The sequence below is a fragment of the Cynocephalus volans genome, chromosome 15 (assembly GCF_027409185.1).
Source record: "Cynocephalus volans isolate mCynVol1 chromosome 15, mCynVol1.pri, whole genome shotgun sequence".
Lineage (NCBI taxonomy): Eukaryota > Metazoa > Chordata > Mammalia > Dermoptera > Cynocephalidae > Cynocephalus > Cynocephalus volans.
In genome coordinates, this window is record NC_084474.1 from 96,202,447 (window position 1) to 96,229,355 (window position 26,909).

General features: G+C 64.8%; 1 protein-coding gene across 14 annotated transcripts in view; it reads right to left on the reverse strand.

Moving 5' to 3' along the window:
- PLEC (plectin) overlaps positions 1-26,909 on the reverse strand; it is a 58,433-nt gene that overhangs the window by 15,561 nt on the left and 15,963 nt on the right. For 2 of the 14 annotated variants that reach the window (XM_063079782.1, XM_063079788.1), the window contains exons 2-22: positions 8,325-8,386; positions 8,103-8,117; positions 7,903-7,992; positions 6,952-7,029; positions 6,772-6,864; positions 5,592-5,758; positions 4,987-5,102; positions 4,800-4,906; positions 4,604-4,723; positions 4,434-4,529; positions 4,133-4,260; positions 3,797-3,890; positions 3,013-3,167; positions 2,609-2,927; positions 2,453-2,530; positions 2,211-2,372; positions 1,899-2,003; positions 1,725-1,820; positions 1,379-1,504; positions 300-452; positions 53-207 (exon numbers count right to left, since the gene is read on the reverse strand). In XM_063079782.1, the coding sequence (XP_062935852.1) occupies positions 53-207; positions 300-452; positions 1,379-1,504; positions 1,725-1,820; positions 1,899-2,003; positions 2,211-2,372; positions 2,453-2,530; positions 2,609-2,927; positions 3,013-3,167; positions 3,797-3,890; positions 4,133-4,260; positions 4,434-4,529; positions 4,604-4,723; positions 4,800-4,906; positions 4,987-5,102; positions 5,592-5,758; positions 6,772-6,864; positions 6,952-7,029; positions 7,903-7,992; positions 8,103-8,117; positions 8,325-8,386 (2,515 nt within the window). Of the gene's footprint in view, positions 1-52; positions 208-299; positions 453-1,378; positions 1,505-1,724; positions 1,821-1,898; positions 2,004-2,210; positions 2,373-2,452; positions 2,531-2,608; positions 2,928-3,012; positions 3,168-3,796; positions 3,891-4,132; positions 4,261-4,433; positions 4,530-4,603; positions 4,724-4,799; positions 4,907-4,986; positions 5,103-5,591; positions 5,759-6,771; positions 6,865-6,951; positions 7,030-7,902; positions 7,993-8,102; positions 8,118-8,324; positions 8,387-9,008; positions 9,136-13,388; positions 13,663-14,276; positions 14,435-16,069; positions 16,128-19,489; positions 20,230-26,909 lie in introns of those variants that run through there. The other 12 variants (XM_063079783.1, XM_063079789.1, XM_063079780.1 and 9 more) reach the window with 11 other exon arrangements.

The following is a 26,909-nucleotide window of genomic DNA, read 5'->3' on the forward strand; positions in this document are numbered from 1 at the left end:
GGCCCTGCCCACTGCCCACCGGCTCCAGCTACTGGACCCCTGGGCCACCCACCTGGAGATGGCCTCCTGGGCCTCCTGGTTGGGTGGGGGCACGAGGAAGCACACGGAGGGCACGGCAGCCTCGCTGCCGGAGCTGCTGAGCACCTTCCAGTGGGATGGCTGCGCAGGGCCCAGCAGGTGGCACTCGTCACCCTTGTGCACGGTCACCTGCAGTGGTCAGAGTTGGTGATGATGTGGCCACGGCCATGCCCCCACCAGCCATGCCCCTTCCCAGTCAAGCCCTTGGGCCCAGCCCACACCTGCACCTGCTTGTAGTCACACACGGCCAGGAGGGGCACGCGGCCCCGTACAGAGTAGGCTGGGTTGCGGGGCTTCAGCTGCACGATGGCCTTGGCCCGCTTGGCCAGGCCCGACAGGTGCCCCTTGTACTCATTCAGCTGCTCCTTCTCGTCCTGTGGGGGAGGGAGGGACCACTCAGGGCCAACACGTCCGGCATCCAGACACATGGTATGTACAGAAGAGGGGCCACGAAGACCCCACGCCTGCCCCCAGCAGGTAGCAGACACCCTAGCAGCCCCAGGATCCGGTCTGTGGTCCTTCCTAATCATGCTGGGGTGGGGGCTCTCGGAGGCAGAAGTTGTGAGGAGGATGGGCCCCAAGCAGACCCCTCTGACCCTCCTCCTCCCTGACCAGGACTGGCTGTCCTTCCCCTGCCCCTGGCCACCTGCTGCGTTCTCAGGGGAAGGGAGCACAACCTAGCTATGCTCTGCCCCCACACAGCCCTACTCTCTCCTCTTCTGGCTGCAGAAGGTCACCCTGCTCCTCCTGTCCCACCCTTCCATAGGGGCCAAACTTCACCAAGGACTGTCCAAGGCTGTGGGTCAGAGTCCACCCTGGAGCCGCCTGCACCTCTCCCGCCCTCTCTCAGGCTGATGCTGGAGCAAAGGGGCCCTGGCCTTTGCAGATCGCAGCAACCCCTCCAGCCTCCTCTCCCCTCTTCCCTGATCACTCCCCAGCGAGGACGCCTGGCCCTCCTGAGTACCCTTCACCCTGCCCCAGGGCATGTGGGCACCATGCCCGGCTGCCACTCTGCCCTCCACGGCCCTTCAGACTGTGACCACTCCAGACGTCAGGCCAGAAAGCCAGTGCGCCCGTCCACAGCAAAAGGGCTGGCAATAGCAGCTGCCTCAGGCCTCCGCTCACTCCCTGTGCTCCAGGGTTGGGGGGCTCATTCCAGCTCTGGCCAGCCACCCCCCAGTTCCCCACACTGCCCTCACCACCATCGTGCCCCTCCAGTCACCTCCCACCTCCGGAGCACAGCGCAGCCCAGACTCCAGGCCAACCCCTCTCCCTGCGCACCTGCCCGAGGCGGCCTCACCTGGGCATCCTGCAGCAGGTCCTCAAGCCGGGTGACAGTGATGGAGCGGTCACAGCTGTACTTCCTTCGCAGTGTCTCCTCCAGCTTCTGCAGCTGCTCCTCGGCCTCCCGCACGTCTGAGAAGAACTAGGGCAGCAGGAGGGGACACACCAGGCTGACTGGGCCCCAAGCCCCAGGCCAGAGCGGCCCCAGTGAAGCTTAAGAGGTGAGGCCTGAGGCAAAGCCCCGAGGGGCCTGGGGGATATTCTGATCCAAGCTCAGTGGGACAGAGTGTGGGAAGTGGCTGGCCACATCCTGACAGGCACAGCAGCCAAGCCAGGAGGCAAGGGGAGCCTCCGGTTCTCACCTGGAAGTAGGCCGTGTTCTCCTTCAGGTGCGCCTCAATGCAGCAGCACAGCTGCAGCATCCAGCTCCACTGGGTCTGCAGGGCCGCCTGGAAGGACTGCAAGACACCAGGGTCCCCGTCAGGCCCTGCCCCCCCCACCTGGGGGCCCAGGGTGCTCCCCGCAGCCCCGCCCACCTCCACTGTGGGCCGAGCAGGGTGGTCCTCCCGTAGCAGCCGGTCCCCGGTGTCCTGAATCTCCTTGATCTTCTTCTCCCTCAGCTCCAGCTCGCGCATCAGGGCCTGACACAGGAGCAGAGGGTCTCACGGACGGTGTCTGGGCCATGCCAGGGCCTGCCAATCTCCCGACAGACTCAACCCCAGTCCCAGGCTGGTCTCCGTGGAGCCACCGCCGCCACCCGAAGGGCTCCTGACCACGGGGGATGACCACAGACACGGGCAGGGGGTGGTGGTCATGGCAGGGTTCTGGGAGGCTGGGTGTCACCTCACCGAGTAGCTCTCCTTCTTAGCGACCATGTTGGCGTTGCGCTCGCTCCAGTCAAAGCTCACCTCCTCCTCTTCCTTCTCATTCAGCCACATGAGCTCCTTGGTGGCAGCTGCCACAAAGCCGTGTAGGCTGTCCAGGGACCGCAGGCGGGCCTTGGAGGAGTTCTGTGGGCAGGCAGGTATGCACGTGTCAGCAGGCCACAGCTGCTGCCCCCACCCCTTAGCCCTGCCCGGACCGCACTCACGAGTAGCTTGGCATACTGCAGGTCTAGCCTTCCCAGGTAGTCACGGTAGGTGCCCCGGGTGGCGGGGGAGAGCTGGCCCTGCAGGACACGACGGGGGGTGAGGCCTGTGGTGGCCGGGGTCTGGCCACCACCCACGCCGCCCATGCAGCTGCTTACCTCATCATTCCGTGCCCGCTCGATCTTGGCCCGGAATTCCTCAATGGACTGGTGCAGGCCACGGTGGCTGCCAAGCTGCGCCTCCACACTGGGCAGGTCCACGCCCCATTCGGCACTGTCTACCCGCCGCTGGTTCTCCTCCACCCAAGCCAGCAGGTCCTGCAGGTAGCGCAGGGTGGAGTCCTCCAGCTCTGGGCGCCTCTGCGTGCTCTGCAGTGTCACCTGGGTCACTTGGGTCACAGGGGCGGCCACGCCTGCCTTCAGCCGGAGGTTGTACTCAGTGCGGATAGCCACCAGGCGCTCGTGCAGGCGGTACACCCTGGACACAGAGGAGTCCGGAGGGATCAGCAGGCTCCAGGCTGCCCATGCCCAGGCCACCAGGCAGGGGCGGGGCTGGGCCCCACCTGCGGTACATCTGCTCGCCCTGTGGGTGCCGTCCATCCTTCAGGGTCTGCACGTCGTTGAACAGCAGCCGGATCATGCCATCTGCATTGTCCAGGTCCCGCTCCACCTCCCCTGCCCGCTGTGGCACCTTGCCTGCCGCCAGCAGCCGGACATCCTGCACGGTGGTTGTCTGTGACCCAGAGCCCGGCTGACCCACCACCTGACTACACAGGGACCCCAGCCAAGGTGGCCACCCTTACCCACCTCCCCAACCTGAGACCCAGGCCTCAGCTGGCCACTGCCGCCGGGTCCCCATCCTTTCCTCTCCATCCTTGCTGACCCCACATATCTTCCTTACCCACACTTGGGGCCAAACCTCCACCCACTGGCTCTCTGAGGGTCAGGGACCAAGTCCACGGGAACCCCTGAGCCTCATCCTCCCCCAACAAGCCCCTGCCCGGGCCCACAGACCCACAGCCCTACATACCCCACAGGTATTCAACCAGCAGCGGGTCTGGGGCTCTTCCCCCCACCCCCACCAATGGTGAGCCACTGCGGGGGAGGGGACCTGGGACAGGGCAGGGCCTGAGAGGCTGAAGCAGTCAGGGCTGGCTGCATGCCCGTAGGGAGGAGCTGCAGCCTGCTTTCCCGCCCCCACACGCTCCCCACCGCGGGCCTGGCACCCTGCCCCCTCCTGGCACTAACTGTAGGCGTGGCGGACTGGGCTCCTTGCTGGACTTGTCCCTCCCCTGCCGCCTCCCTCCCACCTCGGTCCCTCCCCTCCCCCTCCCCCCTCCCCCTCACCGACTGAAGCAGGGCGTCGGCCTGGTTCAGCTGCTCCTCGCACAGCCCCGCCTCCATCTGCAACTTGCTCACGATGCGCTGAAGACACTCCAGCCTGCAGCCCCAGAGCGCCCAGGACGCCGCTGTGAGCCGGCCAGCCGCCACACACCCTGGCTGCAGGGTGCAGGTCCCCTCCTGCTCCAGCCTCCCTGCCTGCCTGCGGCCTACTGTCCAATGGCCCGGAGCTCGGGTTTCCCCAGCCTGGGGGGGGGGATTTCCTCCCCAGCCAGTGACTCACCCTGGGGTGGCTCCCCTGCCACCACAGGGCCCCGCCCGTGCCTCCCCACCCCCACCCACCTCTCAAACTCGCTCCGGAGCTGCTTCTCCCGCTCCAGGATGGCCACGTGCAGCTTGCCCCACTCCTTCTCCACGTCCAGCGGGTGGTAGCCGGGAGGCACCTTGAGCTGGCCTGCCTGCACCGCCGCCTGTGGGCAGGGGCCAAGCCCAGGCCTGAGGCTGCGCAGGGGTGGGAGTGCCGGGCCCTCGGCCCCCAGCCCACCCAACCTGGAACAGCCCTGGACATGCAGGCTTGATAAACAGGGCCATGCCAAGCTCTGCAAGGCCCCCAGGCTCTGGGGCTCCGGGACGCCCCACTCACCTCCAGGGACTGGTAGATGCCCTTGGACCGGTTCTTGTCTGCCTCCTTGGCTGGAAGCTCCGTCTCCTTAAACTTCAAGAACTGGCACCATAAGATCTACGGGGACAAGGGTGTCAGCAGCCATGCTGGCCCTCAAGGCAGGCCCAGTTGCCAGCCAAGGGCAAGCCCACCTCGATCTCCTCAAAGCTGGAGGGACACTTGCGCTCCTCGAAAGCGGCTGTGTGGTGCCGGATCCACTGCAGCAGCAGCAGCACCAGCTCCCGGTACTCCTGCCAGCGCAGCTGCAGCTCCTGGGAGGGCAAGAGCCAGCGGGTGAGTGCAGCTGGGTGCCAAGTCCACCTGCCCACCCATGGGGCCACCACTCACGTTGGCCTTCACCCCGTCCTGCGCGCCAGGCACGCGGGGCATGGCGTCGTACAGGGACGAGACGTAGGTGATGATAGACTTCTCATCGGGCTGAGGGACATCCACGTCTGCAGGGGATGGCAGGATCAGAGGGCGCCCTGGCCAGTGGCAGGGATAGGAAGAGGGAGAAGGGACCCGTGGCACGTACCCTCGGGGTCCAGGAGCCGAGTCACTCCCAGGTCCCGCTCTGCCACAGAGAAAGCCTGGTCCAGGTTCTCTAGATTTGTCTGACGGTACACCTTGCTCATGTCGATGAGCATGGGCCTGAGGACAAATGGGCAGGTGGGCATGACAAGGACAGGGAGGCCCACCAAGCAGCGTGCACATGGGCAGACCCTCCACACAGAATTCTAACCCCAGACGCATCCTGAGGGATATGCTGCCCACTCCACCGAGGCCCTAATCCTGCCCACATGGGCAGATCTGGAGTAGGCCCGCTTCCCCCACCCCCGGACCCCAAGGGCACAGGTGGGCGCTCTCAGTAGGATGGCAGAGGTCAGCCTGGGCTCGCATGCCCGGCCCCTGCTGAGGTGCTTGGGAAGGGCCTAGGAGGCAGCAGGCAGGGCAAGAGGGAGGGGCTGGGCCCTGCTCGCTGGCAGAGGTGGCTGGCTGGCACTCACCCCCGCAGGCGGCAGGTTCCTGTCATTGGCAAACGGTCCTACTGCCACCCTCCCGCCCCGACTTGTTTGAAGTTGCCCAGCTGGGGTGCTCTGTGTGCCCCTGACTTGCAGCCCCCCCCCCAGGGGCACGTACTTGTGCCGGTGGATGATGGCATTGAAGAGGCGGCCGTCGCGCCAGCTGGAGGTGAAGTTGTCACAGCGCAGGCCCTGGTAGCCCTCCACCATGCGCTGTGACCACAACAGCAGCTTCTCCTTGGCCGTCATGTCTTCAGACTGCCCGCTCACCTGGATGTCCGAGATCTGCCCCACGCAGTGGGCAGGAGGCAGCAGCTCAGCCCGGCCACCCAGCTTTCCCATGCCCACCCCACCCAGTGTCCACGACCACGCTCATGAGGGCAGGGGTGGCTTGGCACCCAGCTGGGGTGTACAGGAGTCACCAGGCCAGCTGAGGCAGAGCGGGGACCATCACACCTCAGTGCCACAAGACAAGGCTGCTCCAGCCAGCAACTGCCACGGAACAGTCAGAACCCCCAACCCCACCTGCCATATGGTGAGTGCCCTGGGCTCCCCTTAGCTGGGAGGTGCACCCCAGAGGCTGGCGTAGGGCAGAGCTAGTGGAGAGTGGACACAAGAAGAGCAGCTACAGACCCCCAAACTGGCCGAGAGTCCCCAGGCCTAGAATCAGCTGTCAAAGTTGGGGTGGGGGCAAGTCAAAGCCCCCTCTCTGGTTGAAGGCCAGGGGTAGGGCCTCTGGGGGTTGGGCAGGGAGTGCACCCACAGTCTGGTCTGGGCATGCTGGGGACGCAGCCCTGCCTGGCCCTGCACTTAGTCCAATCCTCGGGCCTGCTGTGCTGGCCATGGCCTGTCAGCATACCCGCCTGCCTGTCCCTAGCTGCCAACTGCCTGTGTGACTCAGCTGCGTGCCACCCTGGCTCTGCCGCCCCTCTCAGATTTGTGGCTTCCTGTGCGGCCAGGACAAGCAGTGGGTGAGTCAGCCGGTGCAGCCTGTGCTGCTCCAGAAGCTTCCCCAGGGCAAGCAGCAGAGAGCACATTCCTCTGCAGGGAGGCTCTGCGGGCCCTGCCCAGCCGGGGCCAGAGGGCAGGGGCCAGAGGGCGCGGGATAGACAGGCCTTGAAGGGAGGCCTGGGCCTTCAGGCCACGCGCCAAGAAAGGGCTGGGGCTGGCAGGAAGGATCCCAGGTGCTCCACGACAAGGGCGCCACCTCCTGGGCCACACCTCAGCCAGGAACCAGGCCAGCCCACCAGCTGAGGAGCCCACGGCAACCCTGGGGCCTCCCGGGGCGGCCTCTCCACCTGGAAATGCAGGATGATGGTCCAGATCAGGCCGAGGGTCAGCTTGGGGTTGCCGTCAGCGATGTCATCATTCCTGATGTTCACCAGCTTCACCTGTGAGAGAGTGGCCCGGTCATGGCCTGCAAGGCAGGGCCGGCTTGGAGAGAGGCGAGGGGCCTGGGGCCAGGTGGGCAGCCTCACCTGGCGGTGCCGGAGGTAGTCCAGGGCAATCTGCACGTTCTGCAGCTTGTGGAAGCGCATCCTCCCCTTCTCTCGGGGCTGAAAGGGGACAGGGCCTGGTTAGGGGCCACAGGGCAGCCCCCGCTCTGGGCCCCACCCCTCAGACCCCCCCGAGCAGCTCTAGTGACCAAACCAAAGGTCTTCCCCAGTGGGGCAGCGGCCCCTCCCATACCCCAGGTGCACCCTCCTGAGCTAGGAGAGGGCAAGTCCAGCAACCCAGGCTGCGGGAAGGAAGGAAGGGGGCGGGGAGGAGACAATAGCAAGGAAGCCGCGCTGCTGGTGGCACTGGAGGGGAGAGTCCTACTGCCTGGCAGCAGCAGCAGCCATGACAGCTCCGGGTGGTCCCAGGCCCAGCCCCGGCCATGTAGCAGGAGTGACAGCCAGCGGCTTGAACACACAGCTGTCTGCCCACCCGAGAGCAGGATGAGCCGCCAGACACAGTGAGCGGGGCTCCACCGTGTTGGGGAGCCCACGTGCCGCCGTGGCCAGCAGGCACAACCACTCACCAGGCGCAAGCTCCTGATTACGTCCCGCTCCCTCGGCTGCCCAGCCAGAGCAGCACAAAGGGTAAAGGGCAGAGATCAAGGTTCAGAGTCCAAGCAGCAGAGAAACCAAAGCAGAGCAGAGCATGAGGTTACTGTGTTAGGGTCCCAAGGCATGGGGTAGCAAGGGCTGGAGCGGCCTGTGGCTTGGGGGTCGTGGTTACTCCCAGGCCAGCCCTCAGCTGCAATGCTCGACACCCTGGACTGGAAGGCACAGAGTGGGGCGAGGCCGGGCCACTCCCAGGGAGAAGGCAGGAGGGGGCCAAGCTGGACACAGAGTGGGCACTTGGGAAAAGCCCCAAGGAGAGAAGGCAGGCAGGGGTGTCCAGTGAAGGCCAGCGAGGCCACAGAGGAGGGCGGACGCACATACCAGGCTGTCCCCGGAGAGGACCTCCAGCAGCGAGATGAGGTTGTGGCCATCACGGAGGTCTTCGTACAGGTCACTGATGTGCCGCTGGGCCTGCAGGGACAGACCAAAGAGCCAGGCACTGACCCCAGGGGAAGAGAGGCAGGGGGCCCAAGTCCCTCAGGAGCCCATGGAACATGCCCCTACCCCGTGTAGGCACCTACCTCTGCCCTCCAGTGCTACACGGAGGGACCAGGAAGAGGAGGAAGAGGAAAGAGACAGGAGCGTGGAAGGAAAGAGCACAGAGAAGAACAGTTCTCAGAGAGGAGACAGGTGAGCACACAGGCGCTGAGGACAGACAGCCTTGGTGGGCACCCTCCTGAACCCCACCCCGTCTTCTCATCCTGTGACCACCCCCCCACACATCGCAAGCAGGCGCCACCAACCTTGATGAGGTGCTTGTTGACCCACTTGGTGAAGGTTTTCTTCTGCACACGGTCCCGCTCATCTGGGGGAGAAAAGGCCAGTTCACCTGGGGCCTGGGAGGAGCCCAGGGCGGCCCCCAGGGAGCCACTGTGCAGACACAGCAGCCTGGCCGGCCAGATCCCAGCCTCAGGCCTCCCTCAGATCACACTCTGAGACGCAGCCCCCACACTGAGACCTCAGACCCCAGCCCCGGCAGGACGGCAGAGACCAAAGTGCCCAGCCAGCCCAGGTCCAGGTGCGGGAGGTAGCACTGGGGGACGCGAAGGGGGATAGGCACAGCACAGGGCTGCTGCACAATCCCCCTATTGTCTCCCACGAAGATGGGAGGGTCCAGAGCCAGCAGCCGCACCCAGAGCCCACAGCGCACAAGTCCCGGCCTGCACACCGCACCCCCACCCCATGCTGCCTCTGATGAGACCGAAGCAGAGGTGCAGCAGAGCCAGGGACGGGCTCAGCCAGGGGTGTTGGAAAGGGAACTGTGGGCAGTGGGTTTTCTCCAGGGTTGGAGGCCCCCGCCGGTCCAACCAATGCTGGGCATGTGGCTGGTCCCCCAGCCACTCATCTCAAGAGTCTGGCCCCTACCCCTGCCAGGTGCCTTCCAGCCACAGAGGCCCGCCCTGCCCAGCAGGAGCGCCCGCCACTACCTTTCTTGCCCTCGGAGGCCCTGAGCACAGCCAGGTAGAGGTTGTCTTCCGAGCTGGTTCTCTGGCCACCCAGGCCCTCAGGCTGGGGCACTCGGAGCCGGTGCTGAGACATGGCACTGCCCCGCTCCCCTCAGTCGTCGCTTGGCCCTCAGGTGCTGCCCTCCGGCCGCCCCGCGTGGCACACAGGCAGCTGATGGCTCGGGCCGCACGGACACTTGCTGGGCACAGGCTCTGCTCAGAGTCGGCGCGGCCACTCCCTGCCTGCCCTACTCCCCAGCGATGCTGGCCCGCCCCGGGGAGGGGCGCCCGCCCTAGGAGGAAGGCGGCCCCCAGGGCCACACCCTCGGCCGCCAGAAACAGGAAACCAGGTTTCCTCACCCACCCTGCTCACGCTGCCCCTGCAGGGCCCCAAGGGCCCTGCTACTTCGCTGCATACTGACTGCTTCCGGGACCACAAAGGAACGCAGGCCACCACCCTGAAGGACCCCCACCAGGGAGCAGTGCTTGAGCATGGCTGGGCCAGGGCCCTGCGGTGACACCTCCCCACAGAGAACAGTCCAGGGCTGCCCCTGCAGCCTGCCCACCCTCCCTGCTGAGGTCTGACTCTGGGAGGGAACCCCCAGCCTGCCTGACACCTGAATTGCAAGTCCTCACAGACCTCTGTCCCCACCCCTGCTAGGCTACTCCGCTCCTGCTCCCTGACCACAGGGTCCTGTACCAGGCCTAGCCCCTCCTGAGCTGCCCACCAGGCAGAACACATCTCAGGCCTAAGTGGGCACATAGCTGTGCGCTGACTCATTAAGGCGCCAAGCTGCAGGAACACCTCTCCATGTGGGGTGGGGGGTGCTGGCAGTGGTGGGGAGCCCCTGGAGGGGGCCCAGCCAGTGAGTCAGGGCTGGGGAGGGGGACCCAGGCGCTGTGTGACTCACTGGAAAGGAAGCCACACCTGGGGGCTGGACGGGTGCAGGGCTGTTAGCAGTCGGGTGGGGCTTGTAGAGAGCAGCTGCTCGGGGCTGTAAAGGTGGGAGACCCGGGCAAAAGCTGCACGGCACTGGGACCGTCGCCCTGGCTGGGCCTCTAGCTCCCACAATCTGGTGGACCGAGCTGCCTGTGGGGCGTCTAGGACTGCCCTGCCCCATAGGAAAGAATGTACCGCCCCGAACCACAAGAATTTTCCAGTCTCTGCATCTGGCTCGATGCGATCCAGCTGTGAGCTGCTGAGGAAACCCCCCCCCCTTCCCACAGCACGCCTCCAGACCTCTGTTCCCGGAAAAGCTCACCGCCCTCCACTGCCTGTGGTGGCCACAAGAGGGCACCAAAACCACACTGGGTGGGGGGGGTGCCCAAGCCAGGAAGTGCTGGTTAAGTACCCCCACCGCCCCACACCGAGGGGCACTGCCAGTCCCCAGGACTCCACCAAATGTCTTATACGTGCCTCCCCCTCACCCAGCACTAATGAAGACTCCCTCCAAGCCTGGACTCAGCCTGGCAAAAAGTGCAGGGAGACCCTCCTGCTCTGCCCTGTCCAGCCCAGCGGTCCCCACAACCCCACCAGACACCAGCTCATCACTCTCCGGAGGTGCTCTAAAATCCCAAATCTGACCCCATGCTGATTAGTGCTCCCAGAACAGTGTACCCAAGGGCTTCTCGCAGCCCCAACACACCACCAGCCCCCCTCCCAAGTTTGGAGCCTACAGAAACAGTCTGCCTCTTCAGAGAACCCCTGTCCCCAGCAGGGGTCCTGAGTTCACAAAGCTCATTAGATAGAGATCCTGCCATACGGCTCTGAGAGGGTCTGGGCCAGGAGGTGGGTACAGGGAACTCCAGGCACAGCTGGAACCTGGAGGAGCCGAGCCTGCTGTCCATGACTCCTGGGAACCCCCACCCCAGTTCCAGACAGTCCCCTTCTCCAGCATCCTCTGCCACTAACAGGTCTCCGAGGATGCTGCAGGGGCCCCCCACTCCCCAAACCACCGGCAACCTGGAAGGCTTCCTGCCCCTGAGCTCCTTCCCCACGTCCCCTCCCTCCCAGCCCTGCCTGTCCTTGCCCCTGGCTGTAGATGCCCCTGGCCAAGTCCCCATCTGGCCCCAGCCAGGCCATGCTGACCCTTCAAATACTGCTGCACACCTCAGTGACTCTCCCACCTCTGTCCGAGCCATCCCAGGACAGCCCCTGGCGCTGGTGTGACCCCCAGACTGTCCAGGGCAGCCCAGCGTCCCCCAGGGGAAAGGAGCTGCCCATGGCCCTCCAAGGAGTGTCATCACCCATTTTTGCAGATGAGGAAAGCAATGTTGGGGGTCCCACACAGCTAGTGGAGATGGGCCTGGGATGGAAACCCACAGGGACAAGGCAGGGAGCCCAGCTGGCCAGGGAGAGCTGCAAGTCTGCAGAGGGCCCGGAGCCAGGCCTCCAGTGCCTCCCTCTCGCCCCACGCGCCCTCATCGCCAACGCCCAGGCTGGCGTGGAGCAGCGGGGGGGGGGGGGGGGGGGGGGCAGCACCCTGGCCCCGCCCCTCTCCCATCCCCCTTCTCCAGAGACAGACAAATGCAAGAGGGTGACATCCCCAAAACTTCCTCCCCAGGTGCTTCCGGAACCCAGCGGGGCTACACCTGGGCCAGGCACCACCCCCATCATGGCCCTGGTGGCCTTTCCCAGTGGAGACCCAGCCCCAGTGAGAGCTACGGCCACCCATCCTGTGCCACCAACCCCATGGCCACACCCACCTACACAGCACAGTTGCCCGTAGAGGTAGCCCCTGCGGGCCCGCTCGCAGCCCCCGTCCAGCCAGCACGGCCGTTCCAGAACGACCTCCCTCTGCGAGGCAAAGGCGCCCCCCGCCCCCCATATGCCTGCCGCAGCCATGAGCCCTGGGTACCCTGGGGTTGCCGAGGACAGACAGCACGGCAAGCCTGACAGTGGCCGCGCCTCTGCTCCCAGCCTGCACTGCCAGGCCGCAGCTGGGCTCTCCACATCCTACCCCGCCCGCCCACAGCAGGCGTGAGGCCCAGACCCGAAGAACCTGCCCCTGGTGGGGTGGCCCCGCCCAGTGCAGGCCAGGAAGCCACGCCCCAACCTACAGGGAGAGGACTCCCCTCCGCCTGGAGACGCGGGTGGGGGGCTGCCCTCAGGGACAAAGCAGCCTGGGAATTCGCTGGTGGCCCAGGTTCCAGGGGGGGAGCACCAGGGGATGCCCATTCACAGGGAAACCCCTAGACTGACATCTGCAGGAGCGCCACTCCCAGCAGGATGCGCCCTAGCGGCTGGGGAGGGGGCCCAGGGAGGAAGGTGGGGGATGGTGCGGAGGCGGTGGGCAGAGACCAGCCAGAACAGACATGGGGTGTCTGAGCACCGCAGGGCGATGGGGGCAGTGAGTGGTCAGGAGAGTGGCCCAAGGGGAGCCCCTTCCCCATGTGGGCCAAGGGACGGACGAAGGGAGGGCCAGCGCCTGGTCCCCAACCGAAAACATCCAAGGGGAAGAAGCCCTCAGCCTGTGCATGTAATGAACGTCCTGGCCTGCAGCTGAGTCACTGGCTGCTCCCGGGAACCCCCCGAGCCACGCCCAAAGCCCCATCCTGACTCAGATCTCAAGTCCAGGCGACCGGACACACAAGGCGGAGACCGACCAGGCCCGCTAGGGGGCAGCCCTGGCTAGCTCCCCCACTGCAGGTTCATCCCCGCCGAGGTGCACCCCGGTGCAGGCCCAGCACAGCCTCCATGTCCCCATTAGGGCAGTTCCTCTGGTCAGAAGCCACGTGTGGAACTGCCCAATCCCCAAGGACATTCACTTCGGCCCCACCTCGTTGGTGCTGGACGTGGCTGCCCTTCGGACTACAGCCCAGGAGCTGGTGACTTTGAGCAGCAGAGGGCACAGTCCCGCCTGGCTGCCTGCCCCAAGGCTGGTCCTGGGCCCTGGCCGAGGGAACTCAGGCACCTGCCATGCCTGTGTGCGGCTCAACCCCACACTCTGTGGGCGGAGGACAGCGCCATGCACCAGCCACCTGCGCTCACCTGTTCCTGCTGTGGCAACCGGGGAGGGGCCTCCCTTCAGGAGGGGGCACTCCTGCACTGCCCATGCTCCCCAACCCAGAGCCCACCGCCAGTCTGTCCTCCCATCACCCATCCAGCACAGGCTCCAGGCTGAAGACAGCCGCAGGGCCCGGCCACCAGCGGGAAGCTGGCAGGGTCTTCAACGGAGGATCGAGGCAGGGGGCCAAACCGCTTTCCCAAACATGCGCTGGTGTTTAGCTCAGGGACAGGAAGAGGAGGGCCCAGGGGCGGCAGGGAGGCGGCCCCTCCGCCCCGGCCCGCCCCCGGGCCCCCGGCAGGAGTGCAGCAGCTGGTGACTGGCTGTGCCGGCAGCAGCCACGAGCGGTGCTTACCTTGCTCGTCCTGCACCCGCCGATGCCCCCTGCGCCAGTGCCACACGGCGGCCAGGGTGACAACGTGGCCCACGACCACCAAGGAGGGAAACAGGCTGCCCGACGGCTCCATGGCCGCCACGAAAAGCAGCACAGCCTCCCTTGGTGCACCAGGAACCGGCTGCTCCAAGGCTCGAGAGCCCCCTGCCTGCGTGAAGAGCGAGCCAGGGGGAGCGCCCCAGGGGCCGCCCTACGGCACCATCCCCGGCAGCTGGGAGACAGCCGGGGGGCAGCCAGGAGACAGCCGGGAGGCACCGTCCCGCCGCTGCACCAACTGCGCCGCCTCCTCTCCCTCCTCCTGCCCAGCCCTCCGCGCCTCCCCACCCTCGCTCCCCACCGCTGTCGGCTCAGCGCAGAGCCACCCTATCCACGCTCAAGGTTAGCTGGAGCCTTAACCCTTGCCTGCCCACGGCCACACCCGCCAGGAGGAGGGGCCAGTGGCAACGCGTGGCCAAGCCGCAGCCCCCCCAAGCACAGCCTGGCGGCCTCGGCTCAGGTCCTCCCTCCCAAGGAAAGCCCAGCCTCGCCGCCTCACCAGAAGGAGGTCCGAGCACCCACTCTACCACCACGGGTGCCTTCCTGGGGACACTGCCAGGCATTGAGGGCGGGTGGATGCCAGTGCCCAGGCCCTCACTGCCCCCTGCCCCCCCCCAGGCCTGCAGCTGCCCGACCACGCTCAAAGACACCCGCCCTCCTCACAAGTCCCAGTGCCCCCTGCCCCGTATGTGGGACTGCAGACAGGGTCAGGGGAGGGCCTGGGAAGCGTTCAGTGGGAAGGAAGGAGCCCCTGCCTCCAGCCCCGCGCCAGCCTGGCTAGGCTCTTACACTTTCAGGGGTTCCCCCACCTACCAGGCACGATCTTCATTGGGGATGGCGACAGGAGCCCACGGGGCAGACAGGGAGCGGGTAAGGGGTGTGGGGAGGGTCACAGGCCCCTCGCAGGCAGCGGCGAGCCCGGCAGCGGCAGTGCACGGCGGGAGGAGGGCTCAGCCGTGTCGCTGTCAGCAGCAGCCCGTGGGGGAGGGGGGTGGTGGGCAGGGGGCCCAGGAGGATATAAATATCTGCAGAGAGCAGGCAAAGCCCGTCACTGGTCCAGACTTAGAACATGACGCGGGGTACGGGCACCCGGGCCGTGGCCGTCACTGGAGTCCGGTCGGGCTGCGCGGCACCACCCGCCACCCCCCGCCAGGCTCCCACTGGTGATTCTAATAATAAAGATCACCCTGGCGTCAGGAGCCACCTGGAACAAGGCATGAGCGGCCAGGCTCATGTCCTCAGGGGAAGGGGTGCAGGCCCCTGCCCCTCCCTGCCCACCTCGAGGGGTGCACTTGGGAAACGCCACACAGGCCAAGGGGGCACCACTCCCCTCTCTCCCAGAGGGCCCTGCGCAAGCCACTCAGCACAACACCTGGCCCTGGGATGGACAGCACAGCCTCCCCAAGGTCACAGTGCCGGCTAGAGACCCAGGCAGTCCCAAACCAGGCCAAGGCCACATGGGGTGCCCATCCCACAGCAGAGGCCTGTTCCTCCCGCCCTAGGGGCTCTCCTGGTGTCTAGGGGTCTGGAGTGGGGAAAGTCCCTCCCGAGTCAGAGAGGGAGTCTGCCCTGGTCCCACCCCAGAGCCCCCAGCAGCCCTGGTCTGTGGAATGTCTGGGTTCAGAGGTCCCCTGTCACAGGCAAGCCCACACCCTGTCCCGTGCTGACCTGGATCTCAGTGCACCCAGGGAAGCAGGACGTGGGGTTGGGGGGGCCATGATTCTGCCCCTCTCTTCCTGGGAGCCTAGACCCACTGGGCCTGCTGGGCTGGACCCTCTCAGCCCTGGCAGGCAGATGTCAAGGACCGGATGTTTAATAACATATACCTGTTTTGTAGCACTTCCTGTGTATCAAGCATATTCTACTTTAATCCTATGTGAACTCTGAAGTAAGTACTATGCTATTAATGCATAGTACCAATGAGGAAACTGAGGCACAAAGAGGGTGAGGAGGTGGCCCGTTGTCACACAGCCAGGTGGGCTCTCCAGTGTGTGCAGCCTCAGCCTCGGTCTTGGCCTCTGACTGCTGGACTGGAACACCCTGGTTCACACTGGGGAGACGGTGGCTGTAGGAGAGGGCCCTGACCCTAACCTCCTGCCTCCTGCCCCCCTGCCCTCCTCTTCAGAAACTCATTTCTGAAGGAAACTGGCCTGTGGTGACCAGTTGGGCTGGCTAAGGGAACCCTGGGAGTCAAGGATACCAGCAGCCCCAAAGGCAGTCCAGAGAGCACCCAACTCCTGGCCAAGCACAGGGCAGCAGCTGTCCAGCAGCAGGCAGGGGCTGAGCTAGGCAGGCATGGTCCTTGGCCCTCTCGGCCCACCCCATGCCACAGGCTGCGGGAAGCCTCAGAGGAGCCTGTGACACAAGAGCCTGTGAGAGAACTGGCTCCCAGAGCAGAAGTGCCCCAGGCTGCAGTGGGCAGCCCCTCCACCACCCTCAGAGGCCTGGTGCAGGACCTGTGCTTCCAGGACACCCCCTCCCACACACACCCCTGGGGCAGCTCTGAGGGGCCGTGCCCATCCCCACATCCCCAGACTCTGACATCTGAGGCACGGGGACTATTGGCCCTCCCAGGGTCCGCAGCCTGCATCTCTGCCTTGCCCTACCTTGGCCCAGCTGGATCAGCTCCTCCATGCTGTATCTGTCCATGGCCACCGAGCAGCAGCCGGGCTGCTGAGAGCCAGCAGAGAGGAAGGCACAGCAGGAAGGAGGGAAGGGGTGGGAGGGCTCGCTCATGCCTGGGACTCCCCACCCAGCTCTGGGAGCTGTGGCTCCTCCTCACGGCCACCCCTTAGTCAGTGAGCCCAGCAGAGCCATAGCCCAGCGGACCAACGGGTCAGACCAGCCCAGGCGGGCAGCATGGGGGTGGGGTAGGCAAGCCTGCCCGCAATCCCTGCTCCCTCAGGCCCTCAGGCCCACTGGCCCTCCCTACTATGCCTGCCCCACCCAGCCCACCCCACCCCTCAGCCTCCCCTTCCCTCGCAGGCCCCCAGGCCTTGCCAGCCCGGCCCTGCCACATTCCAGTTGTCCATGTGCCCAGTAGCGTTCTGCATGGCCACGTGGAAGCAGAGCCCGCGCTTCTGGCCCCATCCTCTGCCCAAGTCCCCCACAGCCAGCCCAGTCCCAGGCCCTGTGATCTCCGGCCTGGGCAAAAGACCCCCAACTGTCTCCAGGCCTCTCCTCCACACCTCCTCCACCCAGCTGCTGCAGGACCCAGTGCATGAGAACGTAACCCACCCTAACTCTGCTTAAAAACCTGCTGTGGTTCTACGAACATCTCCGCAAAGCTAGAGATCATCACAGAAACTGGCTGGACCCACATCACCTCCAAACAGGGTCACATGGTAAAGTCAAGGTGCACAACCGTGTGTCTGTGCAAAGGCAGCGACGCGACGGTGGCAGCCTGGGTGTTACAGTGTCAGTTACTCTGAGAGCAGTGACCAGGAGCCTTCAGGTGGTGTCTTTTCTCTACATGCTCCTAGGCTCATTCTGAAACTGAGCCAGGCAAAGCATGGCTATTTCAAACATAAATGAAATTTCTATATAAAAACCCACTCCAACAGCTTTCCACCACACAAACGCAAACTCCTCACCAGAGGCAGGGGTCTTCCACGGGTCCTCGCCCCCTGGCCAGCCCGGCCTCCCTCCACCCTCCTTCCACACCCCTCCGCCGGCTGCTCTTGGCAGGGGCTCCCCTCATCCACCCGGCCTCCGCTCAGGGCTCCTCCTCAGAGGGCCCTCCCTGATTGCTCCTAACACCACCTCCCTGGCGTTCTCTTCTCACCCAGCTCATCCCCACATGTCTGGGGGCTCCCTGGGGCAGGGGCTCAGTCTGGGTCCGGCCCCACGCATGTGAGGCTGAACAAGCAGGTAGACACTTTCCACATGGATGGGCCACCTGGCAGCCCATGGGGGCCCCATGGCACAGACCAGGAGACCAGCAGGGCACAGGGAGCGGGGGCCTTGCAGGCGGGGGTGGGTACAGCAGGCACTCCCAACTGGCCCTGCCATGGCCATGGCTCCCTGGACAGGGCCGCATGGACAGAGACGGCCCATCTAACCGGGGCCACTTTGGTGACTGAGGCAGTTGCCCCCAAGCTCCCAACCTTGCCCTTCTGCCAACCCGCTGGGGGGGCCATACTCTGGGGAGACTCCTCACTTGGTCTCATCTAAAACCCTGAGGAGGAGACCATTTTAGGTATCATCAGAACCCCACTGGCCTGAACATGGAGCCATCATGACCCCTGCCACTGATGTGGGCCTGGGGGATAAAGGCCTGGGCTGGTGCCACGCCCAGCCCTGCAGGGCCGGGGGAAGGAGGGGGCCCACGCCTGCGGCCCTGACTCAGCCCGGAGCTGGAGCTCATTTCCTGTTGGAAACTCTGAGCTGCCACCGGGGACTGTGGCTGGGAAAGGAAGACTGAGTCACCTCATCGGGGACAGGGGGTGCTGTCGGCTCTGCCCGCTATGGCCACACCCAGCACTCCCACCCCCAGCCTCACTGCCAACTGCCCTCCCAGCTGGCCTAGCCTGGCCACAGACAAGGAAGGAAGGAGAGAAAAGGAGGGGAGGGCTCCCACTCACCCATGACCGAGGAAGAGGAGAGGCTGGTCTGCCACACGGCTGAGGGTGGGCAGGGGCACCGGGCAAAAGGAAAAGCCAGGAGAAGGCCCCAGGGACTGGGACCTCGACTGAGCACCCGGCCAAGCATTCTTGGACCCACACCGCTTCTCAGGAGACACTACCACCCATCTGCGGAGGAACTAGAGAGGCCCCCTGACTTGCCCAAGGCCACAGAGAGAGCCAGGAGGCCGCCCCCTACCCAGCAACCTCACTGACTCCCAGATGGGGTCCCACAACAAGGTCCAACCCAGACCAGGCCGGAACTGCAGCTCCCGCTCAGCAGCCTGCACAGGGACCTGTGCCCCAGCTGCAGGCCTGCACCTGAGTCCCCTCACCGCCACCCACCCCCGCCGGCAAACTCCTGCTCGTCCTGCCAGGTTCACCCCAGGCCTCCTCTCCCACCCCTCAGACAGCAAGTCCCCTCCCCAGCTGGTGAGCCACAAACAGGGAAGAGGGGGCTGTGCCTGCCTCATGCTAGGGGGTCCAGGCCACCTTGAGCTGGCATTGAGGACAATGTGCCCTGGGAGTACATACATGAGGTTCAGGCTGCAGGGGACACCCACCTGCATCCTGCTGTTGGGAACAGAAGGAGGCCGTAGAGAAAGGGCAGAGTGAGGGATCTCTGGAAGGCCCTGGGATGATGAGGACAGGTCCTCGTCTCCTAGGACACAATGACTCTCACCCAAGACAGGCTGACTTACGCCCTGGGCTGGGCCCAGCACCTGCCATGCCCTGGCCTCTGCCCTGCCAGAGGATGCTCCTGCCTGGGGTCTGCTCTTCTTCCCACACCACCAGGGCCACCCCTAGGACATCACCAACCCCAATCCGGCCAAGCACCCAGACACTGTTGATGCTCAGTGCTCTCTGTGCGGTACCCAGTCTGAACCATGCAACCACCCGGGGGACAGGTGTCACCCTGCTCACTGTGCAGACTCAAGGCCCAGACAGGTCAAGCAGTTTGCCAGGGGCAACTCTGCTGGAGAACAGCTACATCAGCCCCACGCCAGCACACCCCCCACGTCTGTGCAGAAGGGGCCTCCCAGCAGACAGCCCACTGGGAGGGGGAGAACACGCAGGGGCAGAGATGAGGGCCGTGCTGGACAGCAGGGCTGGGGCTGGAGCGGGAGGGGCTGTACCAACAGCTGGCCTGCCGGCCTAGGCCCTGAAAACCCCGCCCCAGCCCCAAGGCACCACCGGGTCCTCGACCCAGGAGGAGGAGCCACTTGTGTCCACGGTGCAGAGCACCCAGCACCCTCAGGCAGAGAGGGCGCCACCTGCTGGTATGAGCAGAGTGCCTGCACACATGCTGCCCACACCAGCCCACCAGGCCTAGGCCAGGGCACCTTGGACAGCCAGAGCCCCCCCTTCCCACCCCTCACGGCCTGAGGCCAGGATGCAGCTGACCTGTGGCTGGGGCAGGCTCCAGGCCTGGCCTGGCCAGAGTCCCCAGGGTGGTTGCAGGCACCACAGGGGTCTCAGGTGCCCCTGCGTCAGGCTCCTTCCGGCGATAGACCCTCCGCTCCTCACAGGCCAGGTCTTCAGCCAGCAGCAGACCTCGCTTGGGTGGACTGCTCAGGGGACCCTGCACAGCCTGCACATGTGGGGTGCGGCGTGCGGGCATCACCATGGCGACGGGGCGGCGCACACGCTGCAGAGAGGCAGGCACGATCTCTGGTGGCAGGTGCAGGTACTGGCGCAGGTGGGCAATGCCGTCATTTGTAAGGTACCAGTAAAAGTGGCGCCAGGCGAAGGTCTCCCGGACCAGGCCCCGAGCCCGCAGGGAGGCCATGGCACGCATGACCTGCAGGTTGGTGACGCCGGGCACGTGGGGGTGCAGGCTGCGAGGCCTCCGGTCCTTCTTGGCCACCATCACACCCTCACGGAAGAGCACCTCGTAGATGGCCCGCAGCTGGTCCAGTGGCATGAGCATGCCAGCCACCATGGCTGCCGGGGCAGGCGGGTGGGTGGCGTAGGGTGAAGGCAGCAAGTGGGGCACAGCGAGGAGGCCCAACAAGGCTCCCTCCCTCAGCACAGGGAGCAACAGGGGCCAAGGCAGGGCAGGCAAGGTCGGGCGCTAAGCGCGAGGGTGCGGGCTGCGGGCTGCGGGGCCGTGTGGCTCGCGGCGCCTGGCTCCCTGCGATTCCTGCCGGCACTGCTGCCTGCCCGACCGCTGGCGCGAGCCTCCCGCCCTCCCTCCTCCAGGACGCCTGGGCCAGCCCCCTCTGACTCAGCAGCACGGGCGGCCCCTCCCACCCACAGTCATGGGGGCCCCTCGCAGAGTCAGGGGCACTTCAAGGCAGCAGCCACCCCCTTGGCTGCGCCCCAGGCCTCAAGGATCCAATATCAGAAATTACATCAGTTTCTAAGCACTTCCTTCAAGGTTCCTAGGACTGTGTTGGGGGGAATGGGGGTTGGGGGGTAGATAAGGACCAAAAACCTAAAGAAAGAGGTAGCAGAATGGGCGGGGGGGGGGGGGGGGGGGGGCGGGTGTGGAGCAGAGAGCACAGGAGGGGGTCCTCAGGCCAGGGAGCCAACTCAGGGATGTGGTCTTTAGGGCATCATAAATTCACAAGGATCTGAATGGGGGGTGCTGAGCTGCCAAGACCTGGGGGGACTTGTGGGTCTGAAAGAAGAGGACTAAGGCCCAAGGAAGAAGCTGGAGTCTTGGGGGAGCAGCAGGCGGAAACTGCCAGAGCACATCGACAGGCAGGTTGTGGGCACCACTGGCTGCTGTCCATCAGGCAGGCAAGGGAGAGAGCTCCCACAGTGGCCACCCAATCTAACACTCCCCATGCTAAGCCAAATCAGGGCAGCCCAGAAACACGGCGTCCTCTTTGATTGAACGCCGGGAGGGTGAACGCCGGGAGGGTCAGGGGCTCTGAGTGGGGCCTCTATCCAGCCCCACCTCCAGGCCAGCTGTTGAGGCCAGAGACTGCCATCTGCCACAAGGAATCAAAGTCACCAAGTCCCTGCCACCCCAGGCTCGGTGCCTCTGCCGCCCACACAGACTCCCCACCCTGGGCCAGGTGGACAGAGAGGAATACCATACAGGGGAGGGTCAGCACAGAGGGAAAGGCAGAGGAAAAGGCCATGAGGCCTGGGGGCCTGGCCAGCCACACCCATCACCCCCCACAACTGAGGGTCCAACCATGGCTATTCTGCACCCCGATCCCACCAACACCCCATCTCTCTCAGGCTGTGCCCCCAGCCCCACCCGGATCCGTGTTCTCCCCAAGTCGGCACACCCATTCCCACCAAATACTGCAAACCCAGGAACTGATTATAAATAGGGCGGGGGAGGAGGATCTGGAGGTGGGAGGCGCTGGGCAGCCGGGCAGGCAGCCAAGGAGCAGAGCATGGGGCGGGTTTATGAGGCCGTCGCCATGGCGCCACGGAGCGGGCTCCAAACACAGTGCACCCCCGACACACACACACACACACACACACACACACACACACCCGACACACACACACACACAGTGATGGGGTGGGCCACAGAGACTCAGGGCACAGCCAACTGTTCCCAAGCCCTCCTGCCGGGCCAGCTCACTGCGGCACCGCTCTCCCTGCCCCGCCAGCCCAGTCGGGAAGGGGGCCAGCCCCACGAGGAGACTGAAGACCAGGTCTGGAGGGTGGGGCGCCGCCACGCCCCTCACCCAGCAGTGCCTGCTAACCCTAACCCTAACCACCAGGGCTGTGGCTTTGAGAACCAACGCCAGCTGGGGTCCACGCCTGCCCTCGGGCCCGCGCCCCGGCCGGCCCAGCCCAGCCCTGTGCCCACAGAAGTTCCTGCTTTCGCGCCTGCCCTCCACTCCCCACGCACGCAGTGATCTCTTGCTCTCCGCGTCCTGTCCACCCCACAGACCCACGCCGACCTCCTGCACTCCCCCATGCTCACCCCGTGCATCTGTACTGTGATCCCCTAATTCCCCCAAATCTCCAAGCCCCCCACCAAACCAACCCATGACCCCCACACTGTCCCCAAATGATCCTAAGCCACACCCACAGCCCCTAAGCCCTTTGACCTCCACAGGTCTGCATGGGTCCCTGGGCTGACCCCTGCTGGCGGCCCACCTTGCCCTGTCATCCCCCTTGCCCACCCCAGGCAGGCAGGGCAGTAGCTCTGAGCTCCAGGGAGCGGGGCGGAGCTCGGTGGGAAATCCCGCTCCCTCCCCCCAGCAAGGGCGCCTGCAGGCGTGGGGTGGGGGGAGCGGGCAGGGCGGAGCCCGGAGCAGGACGTTCGTCCGCCCTGACTGCTCGTCCGCCCTGACTGCTCGGGCACACCCCCTGGCTGCACCATGGCCCGCACGCCCCCACCCGCAGGTCCCTGGGCGGGGAGGACGCCCCTCTGCCCCGCCCCCCGCCTGCGGAACCGCAGCCGCAGCCGCTGATTCAGCACCGGGAGGGCCAGGGCGCGCGGGCCGGGCCGTCCCCTCTCCCCCGACTCCAGGTCCTTTCGGGTTTCCAGGGCAACTAGTCAGGGCCCACTGGCAGCCCCCAGCTCCCCCCACCGCAGGACAAAGGGCCGCAGTGTGGCCTCGCCCGGGGCCAGCCCGCCCGGCGCCTCCGCACAGCGATGCCCACGGCCCTGCCCCGCCCCTTGGGCGCCGAGACCGCAGGGCAGCGAGCCGGGCGTGGGCGGGAGGGGCCGAGCCGCGGCAACGGCTGAGCTCCCGCCGCATCCCCGCCCCCGACACTCGTGCGGGGCTGCCGCGCTGCTGCTAGGGTCGCCCCCCGCCAGCCCCGAGAGGACCCCCGCAGCAGGTGGAGCCCTTGCGGGGCGTGAGGTCTCCCGCGGCTGCAGCTCGGTGCTCCCCAGTGTCGTCCCCGTGCCGGCAGGCCCTGACCGCTGCCCTGCGGGAGACTGCACCCAGCCAGAGGGCACTGCACGGTCCGCGCCCCCTGCTCCAGCCCTGCCCCAGACCGCACCTTTGAGGGAGCTGATCTCGTGCTGGATGGCTCGCGAGGGGTCCATGTCCCCGCCCGGGGCTGAGGGCGGCTTGCTGCCGCCACCCCGAGTCCAGCTCCGCACCGCACTGCCCTGGCCAGCTCCGCAGCCCGGGGGAGGAGCCGGGAGGTGCGAGGCAGGGCCTGCCGGCCCAGGGCGGGGCTTCGGCCGATCAATGCACCGGACTCGGCCGGGGCGGCGCATGCTCCTGGCCACGCCCCGCCCCGCCCCTCCTTCCCAGCCCGCCAACTACAGCTGGACCGCCAGACCACCCAGCCGGACCCACGCGCGCTCCGACGGCCCACCCCACAGCCCCCGGCCTCCACCCCCACGACCCACGCCCGGAAGGTCCTGGGGGATGCTCGTGCACAGGGCCTGTCCCTAGCCTCGAAGCCCCCCCCCCACCCCCACAAGAGACACCCACTGGTCTGCACCTCCCGACGACCTCCTGTAACAGCCCCCCTCCAGGACCCGGGCTGGAAGGCTGCCAGCCGCAATGCTCCAGGACCCCGGACTAGCCAGGACTCCCAAAGTGGAACAGACTCTGCCCCACCTCCCACACCCCACCCCAGTGGTTGTACCCTTGTCCTGGGCCATCTCCCCTCCGGCTGCGAGCCCTTCTCCACTGACCTGCTCCCTTGGGTCACCTCACCGGTCCCTCTGTTCATAATGCTCTCCTTTGTCCTCTGACTCCCAATATGGCATGTCCAGCAGGCTGCAACCTGCACCCTACCCTCTGCCTCTCCCACGCAGCAGATCCCAACTGGCTGACCTTGGGGTGCCACTGTTGTCCCAACTCTATGGGTGCCCACCACCCACCACCTGGTGGCTCCAGCCAAAACCCTGGGGTCCTCATCCCCCACAGCCAGCCCCACTGGTCCTCTAGGCTCTGCCTCCCAGCCCATCCACTTGTCACTATCTCCACTGCCACCAGGATAACACAGCAGCTCCTTACAGGGTCCCATCCCATCCCCCCATCACCAGTGACCCTTGGCAGCAACACTGATCCAACCAGTCTTACTGCTGATGGGGTCAGCCTCCCCAGCCAGTGGGAGCGGACTGTTTGTCACTGCCCGCCCCTGGAGAGGACGTCACACTGGCAGGGTGAGGTCAGCTCTGCCTCACTCCCTGTGCCACAGGAAGTCATAAAGGAACACCACGGGCATGCACCCCTTCAGTGGGCCCCAGGATCACACTCCACCCTGGCCCTCTGTGCTGGGCAGTGGGGGACAGGGATGGCTTTCACGAGATGTGGCCAGCCTTCCTCAATCTCCTTCCAGGCCCACATGCACACCTGTACTTGCCATCACCCCAAGGCCCCCTCAAGCTGCTCAGGTCCACACCCTGCCCAGCCAGGTCACCTCCTTTCTGCAAGCAGGCCCACTGTGTGCCAGGAGAGGGCTGGGGTACAGGATGTGATGATGACACAGGGCGAGGCTGCAGCACCCACAGGTGCAGGCTAACAGCAGAGAAGCAGCCAGGTGCCAGACCACCTGGGCTCAAGACCCAGTAGTTCTGGGGTCCCCCCCCCGCACTGCCCTCCCTGCGATTCAGCCAGTCTAGGCCATGGGTGGGTCTCAGGAAACACCAGTTGCCATACTTGGGGTAAATGGTAAACTGAGGAATTAAAACAGAATTTTGTGAATCTTTACACCTAAATTCCTAGTTACTTTTTACTGAGCTACTTCTGGATAAATATAAATTTGGCCTGCAAGTGAACAGTGCATTCTTATAAAGCCTCAAATGAACTGATCTAAAAACTATGAGAAAAGCTCACTCATTTAAAAAAAAAAAAAAAAAAAAATCAGTGCCAGTTCTATTATTTAAAATGCATAAAATTGAATTCCATAACAGCATGGTTTTATAAGGAAAAGGTGAGGGCAGATGACAGTTCAGAGAAGAAATGCCCCAGGTCTCCATGCACGGCCCTACCCTTAAACTCTCCCCACCCCCAGTTGGGCTGCCCACTTGTGAGTGGCTACTGCAGTCCCCTGTGGCCACTTGCAGCCAGGGGGTTCTTAGAAAGTCCATGGCAGCTGGAAGGTCCAGTGAAGAAGCCCCCTAAGCCTGCCCTACCCAACCTGCCTGGAACAGTGACCATAATGAGGCAGCTCTGGAAGTGGGGCAACCACACGACCTCTGAGGAAGGCACAGCAGGGTACGTGGGAGCGGCTCAGCACAGGGTGCCCAGAGGAAGGGGCAGCTAAGTGGAGATGGAAATACAGGTTGCAGTTAGCCAGCCGAAAAAGAGGGGCCACCCGTGCGAGGGCCTGAGTTGAAAGAAAAAGAGTCCAGCCAACCCCAAAGGATGCAGGGGTTGCTGGAGCCAGGAGGGGAACTGGAGACAGAGCTACAGTCGGGATTTCACTGGGACAGGCGGGTCCCCTGGGCTGGCAGTGGGGAGGAAATCAGGCCAGTGTAGAGGATGCTGGACACCCATGGTTATCCAGCTCTGGTGAGTGAGAAGCAAAGCCCCCAACCTTCTCCACAGTGGTCAGATTTCACCAGCCTCAATGCCCAGGGGATCTCATCGCTCTGGGTCCCTGGTGACTGATCACGGATCACAAACACATGTGACTGAAAAAGCAAGTGGGTCTCTGAGTCCAGTTCTGTGAGCTGGAGGGACACTCGAGGCTAGAGCTGGGCTCACTAGCCCTGGATACAGCAGTGCCATGGACTGAATAAGCCCCAAACTCATTGAAACTTAATCCCCACTGTGACAGTATTAAGAGGGTGAGAAATCCTATTATGGTATTTGAAAGCTGGGGCCTTTAAGAGGTGATTGGATTGTAGGACTGTGCCCTCATGAATGGATTGATCGATTCATGGAGTGGTGGGCGTGACTCTGTGACTTTATAAGCAGGTGAGCTCTCTCCTGCTCAGCCTGTTCTCACCATGTGATACCCCATGTGGCTGTAGAGCCACCACCAGTAACAAGGCCCTCACCAGATGTGTTCCCTGGACTTTGGACTTCCCAGCTTCTGAAACTGTAAGAGAGAAATTTTATTTCCTTATGAATTACCCAGTTTTGGGGCATTATGCTATAAGCAACAGAAACACACTAATACAAGCAGAAAAATCCTCAGCCTCTACCTTCTGTTCTGGCCACCTGAGGGGCCCTCCAGAGGGCAGCTCCCCAATACCTCACTAGGGTCCCATCAGGTCACCTGGGCCAGAGACTCTCAAAGCTTTCTGCAAATTCTAGCAGGCAGCTCACGCCCTTCAGGACCCCAGGACCCAGGTCAAGTTCAGATACCACAGCCAGGCCCTCCGTCCTTCCAGCCCCTCTGTCTGGGTACAAAGCAATCCCCTACTCACAAGTCCCCTGAGACCCTGGCAGCCTTGACCACAGGCCTGGGCCAAGGGGGGTGTCCCTGCCCTTTCCCCCCCACACCCCGCCTGTGCACCAGGCGGCCCCACTCCTGAGGCCCTGCCCAGCGCAGCCCTGCCTGCCCTCAGCTTGGTGCTCACCTCAGTGCCCCCCATCTTCAAACCCATCACGTGGCAGCCTGCCCTGCTGGGGCTCATGGGTGGTGGTGGAGCAGATTGGAGGACAGGGGATCTGGGTGGTCCTGTGCAGGGGTGACCTGTAATGGCTGTAGGTTCTGCCATCAGACGCCTTCCACCCAGGACCCCCACAATAGCCAGCGAGACTGGGCCCAGTGAAACCCCACTGCGGACTACAGGTGTCCTCTCCTCCTGACACACAGCTCCCTGTCAGGCTCCCTGACTCAATCTGCAGCAGCACTGTGGGAGCCATCTCACCTCTACTGCCAGGCCTCTGCCCTGCAGCCTCGGCCCAGCGTCAGCCCCAACCCTCAGGGAATGCTGGGGGACTGGGGTGGAGAGAACCTCCCTCCGTCTGGGAGGCCACCC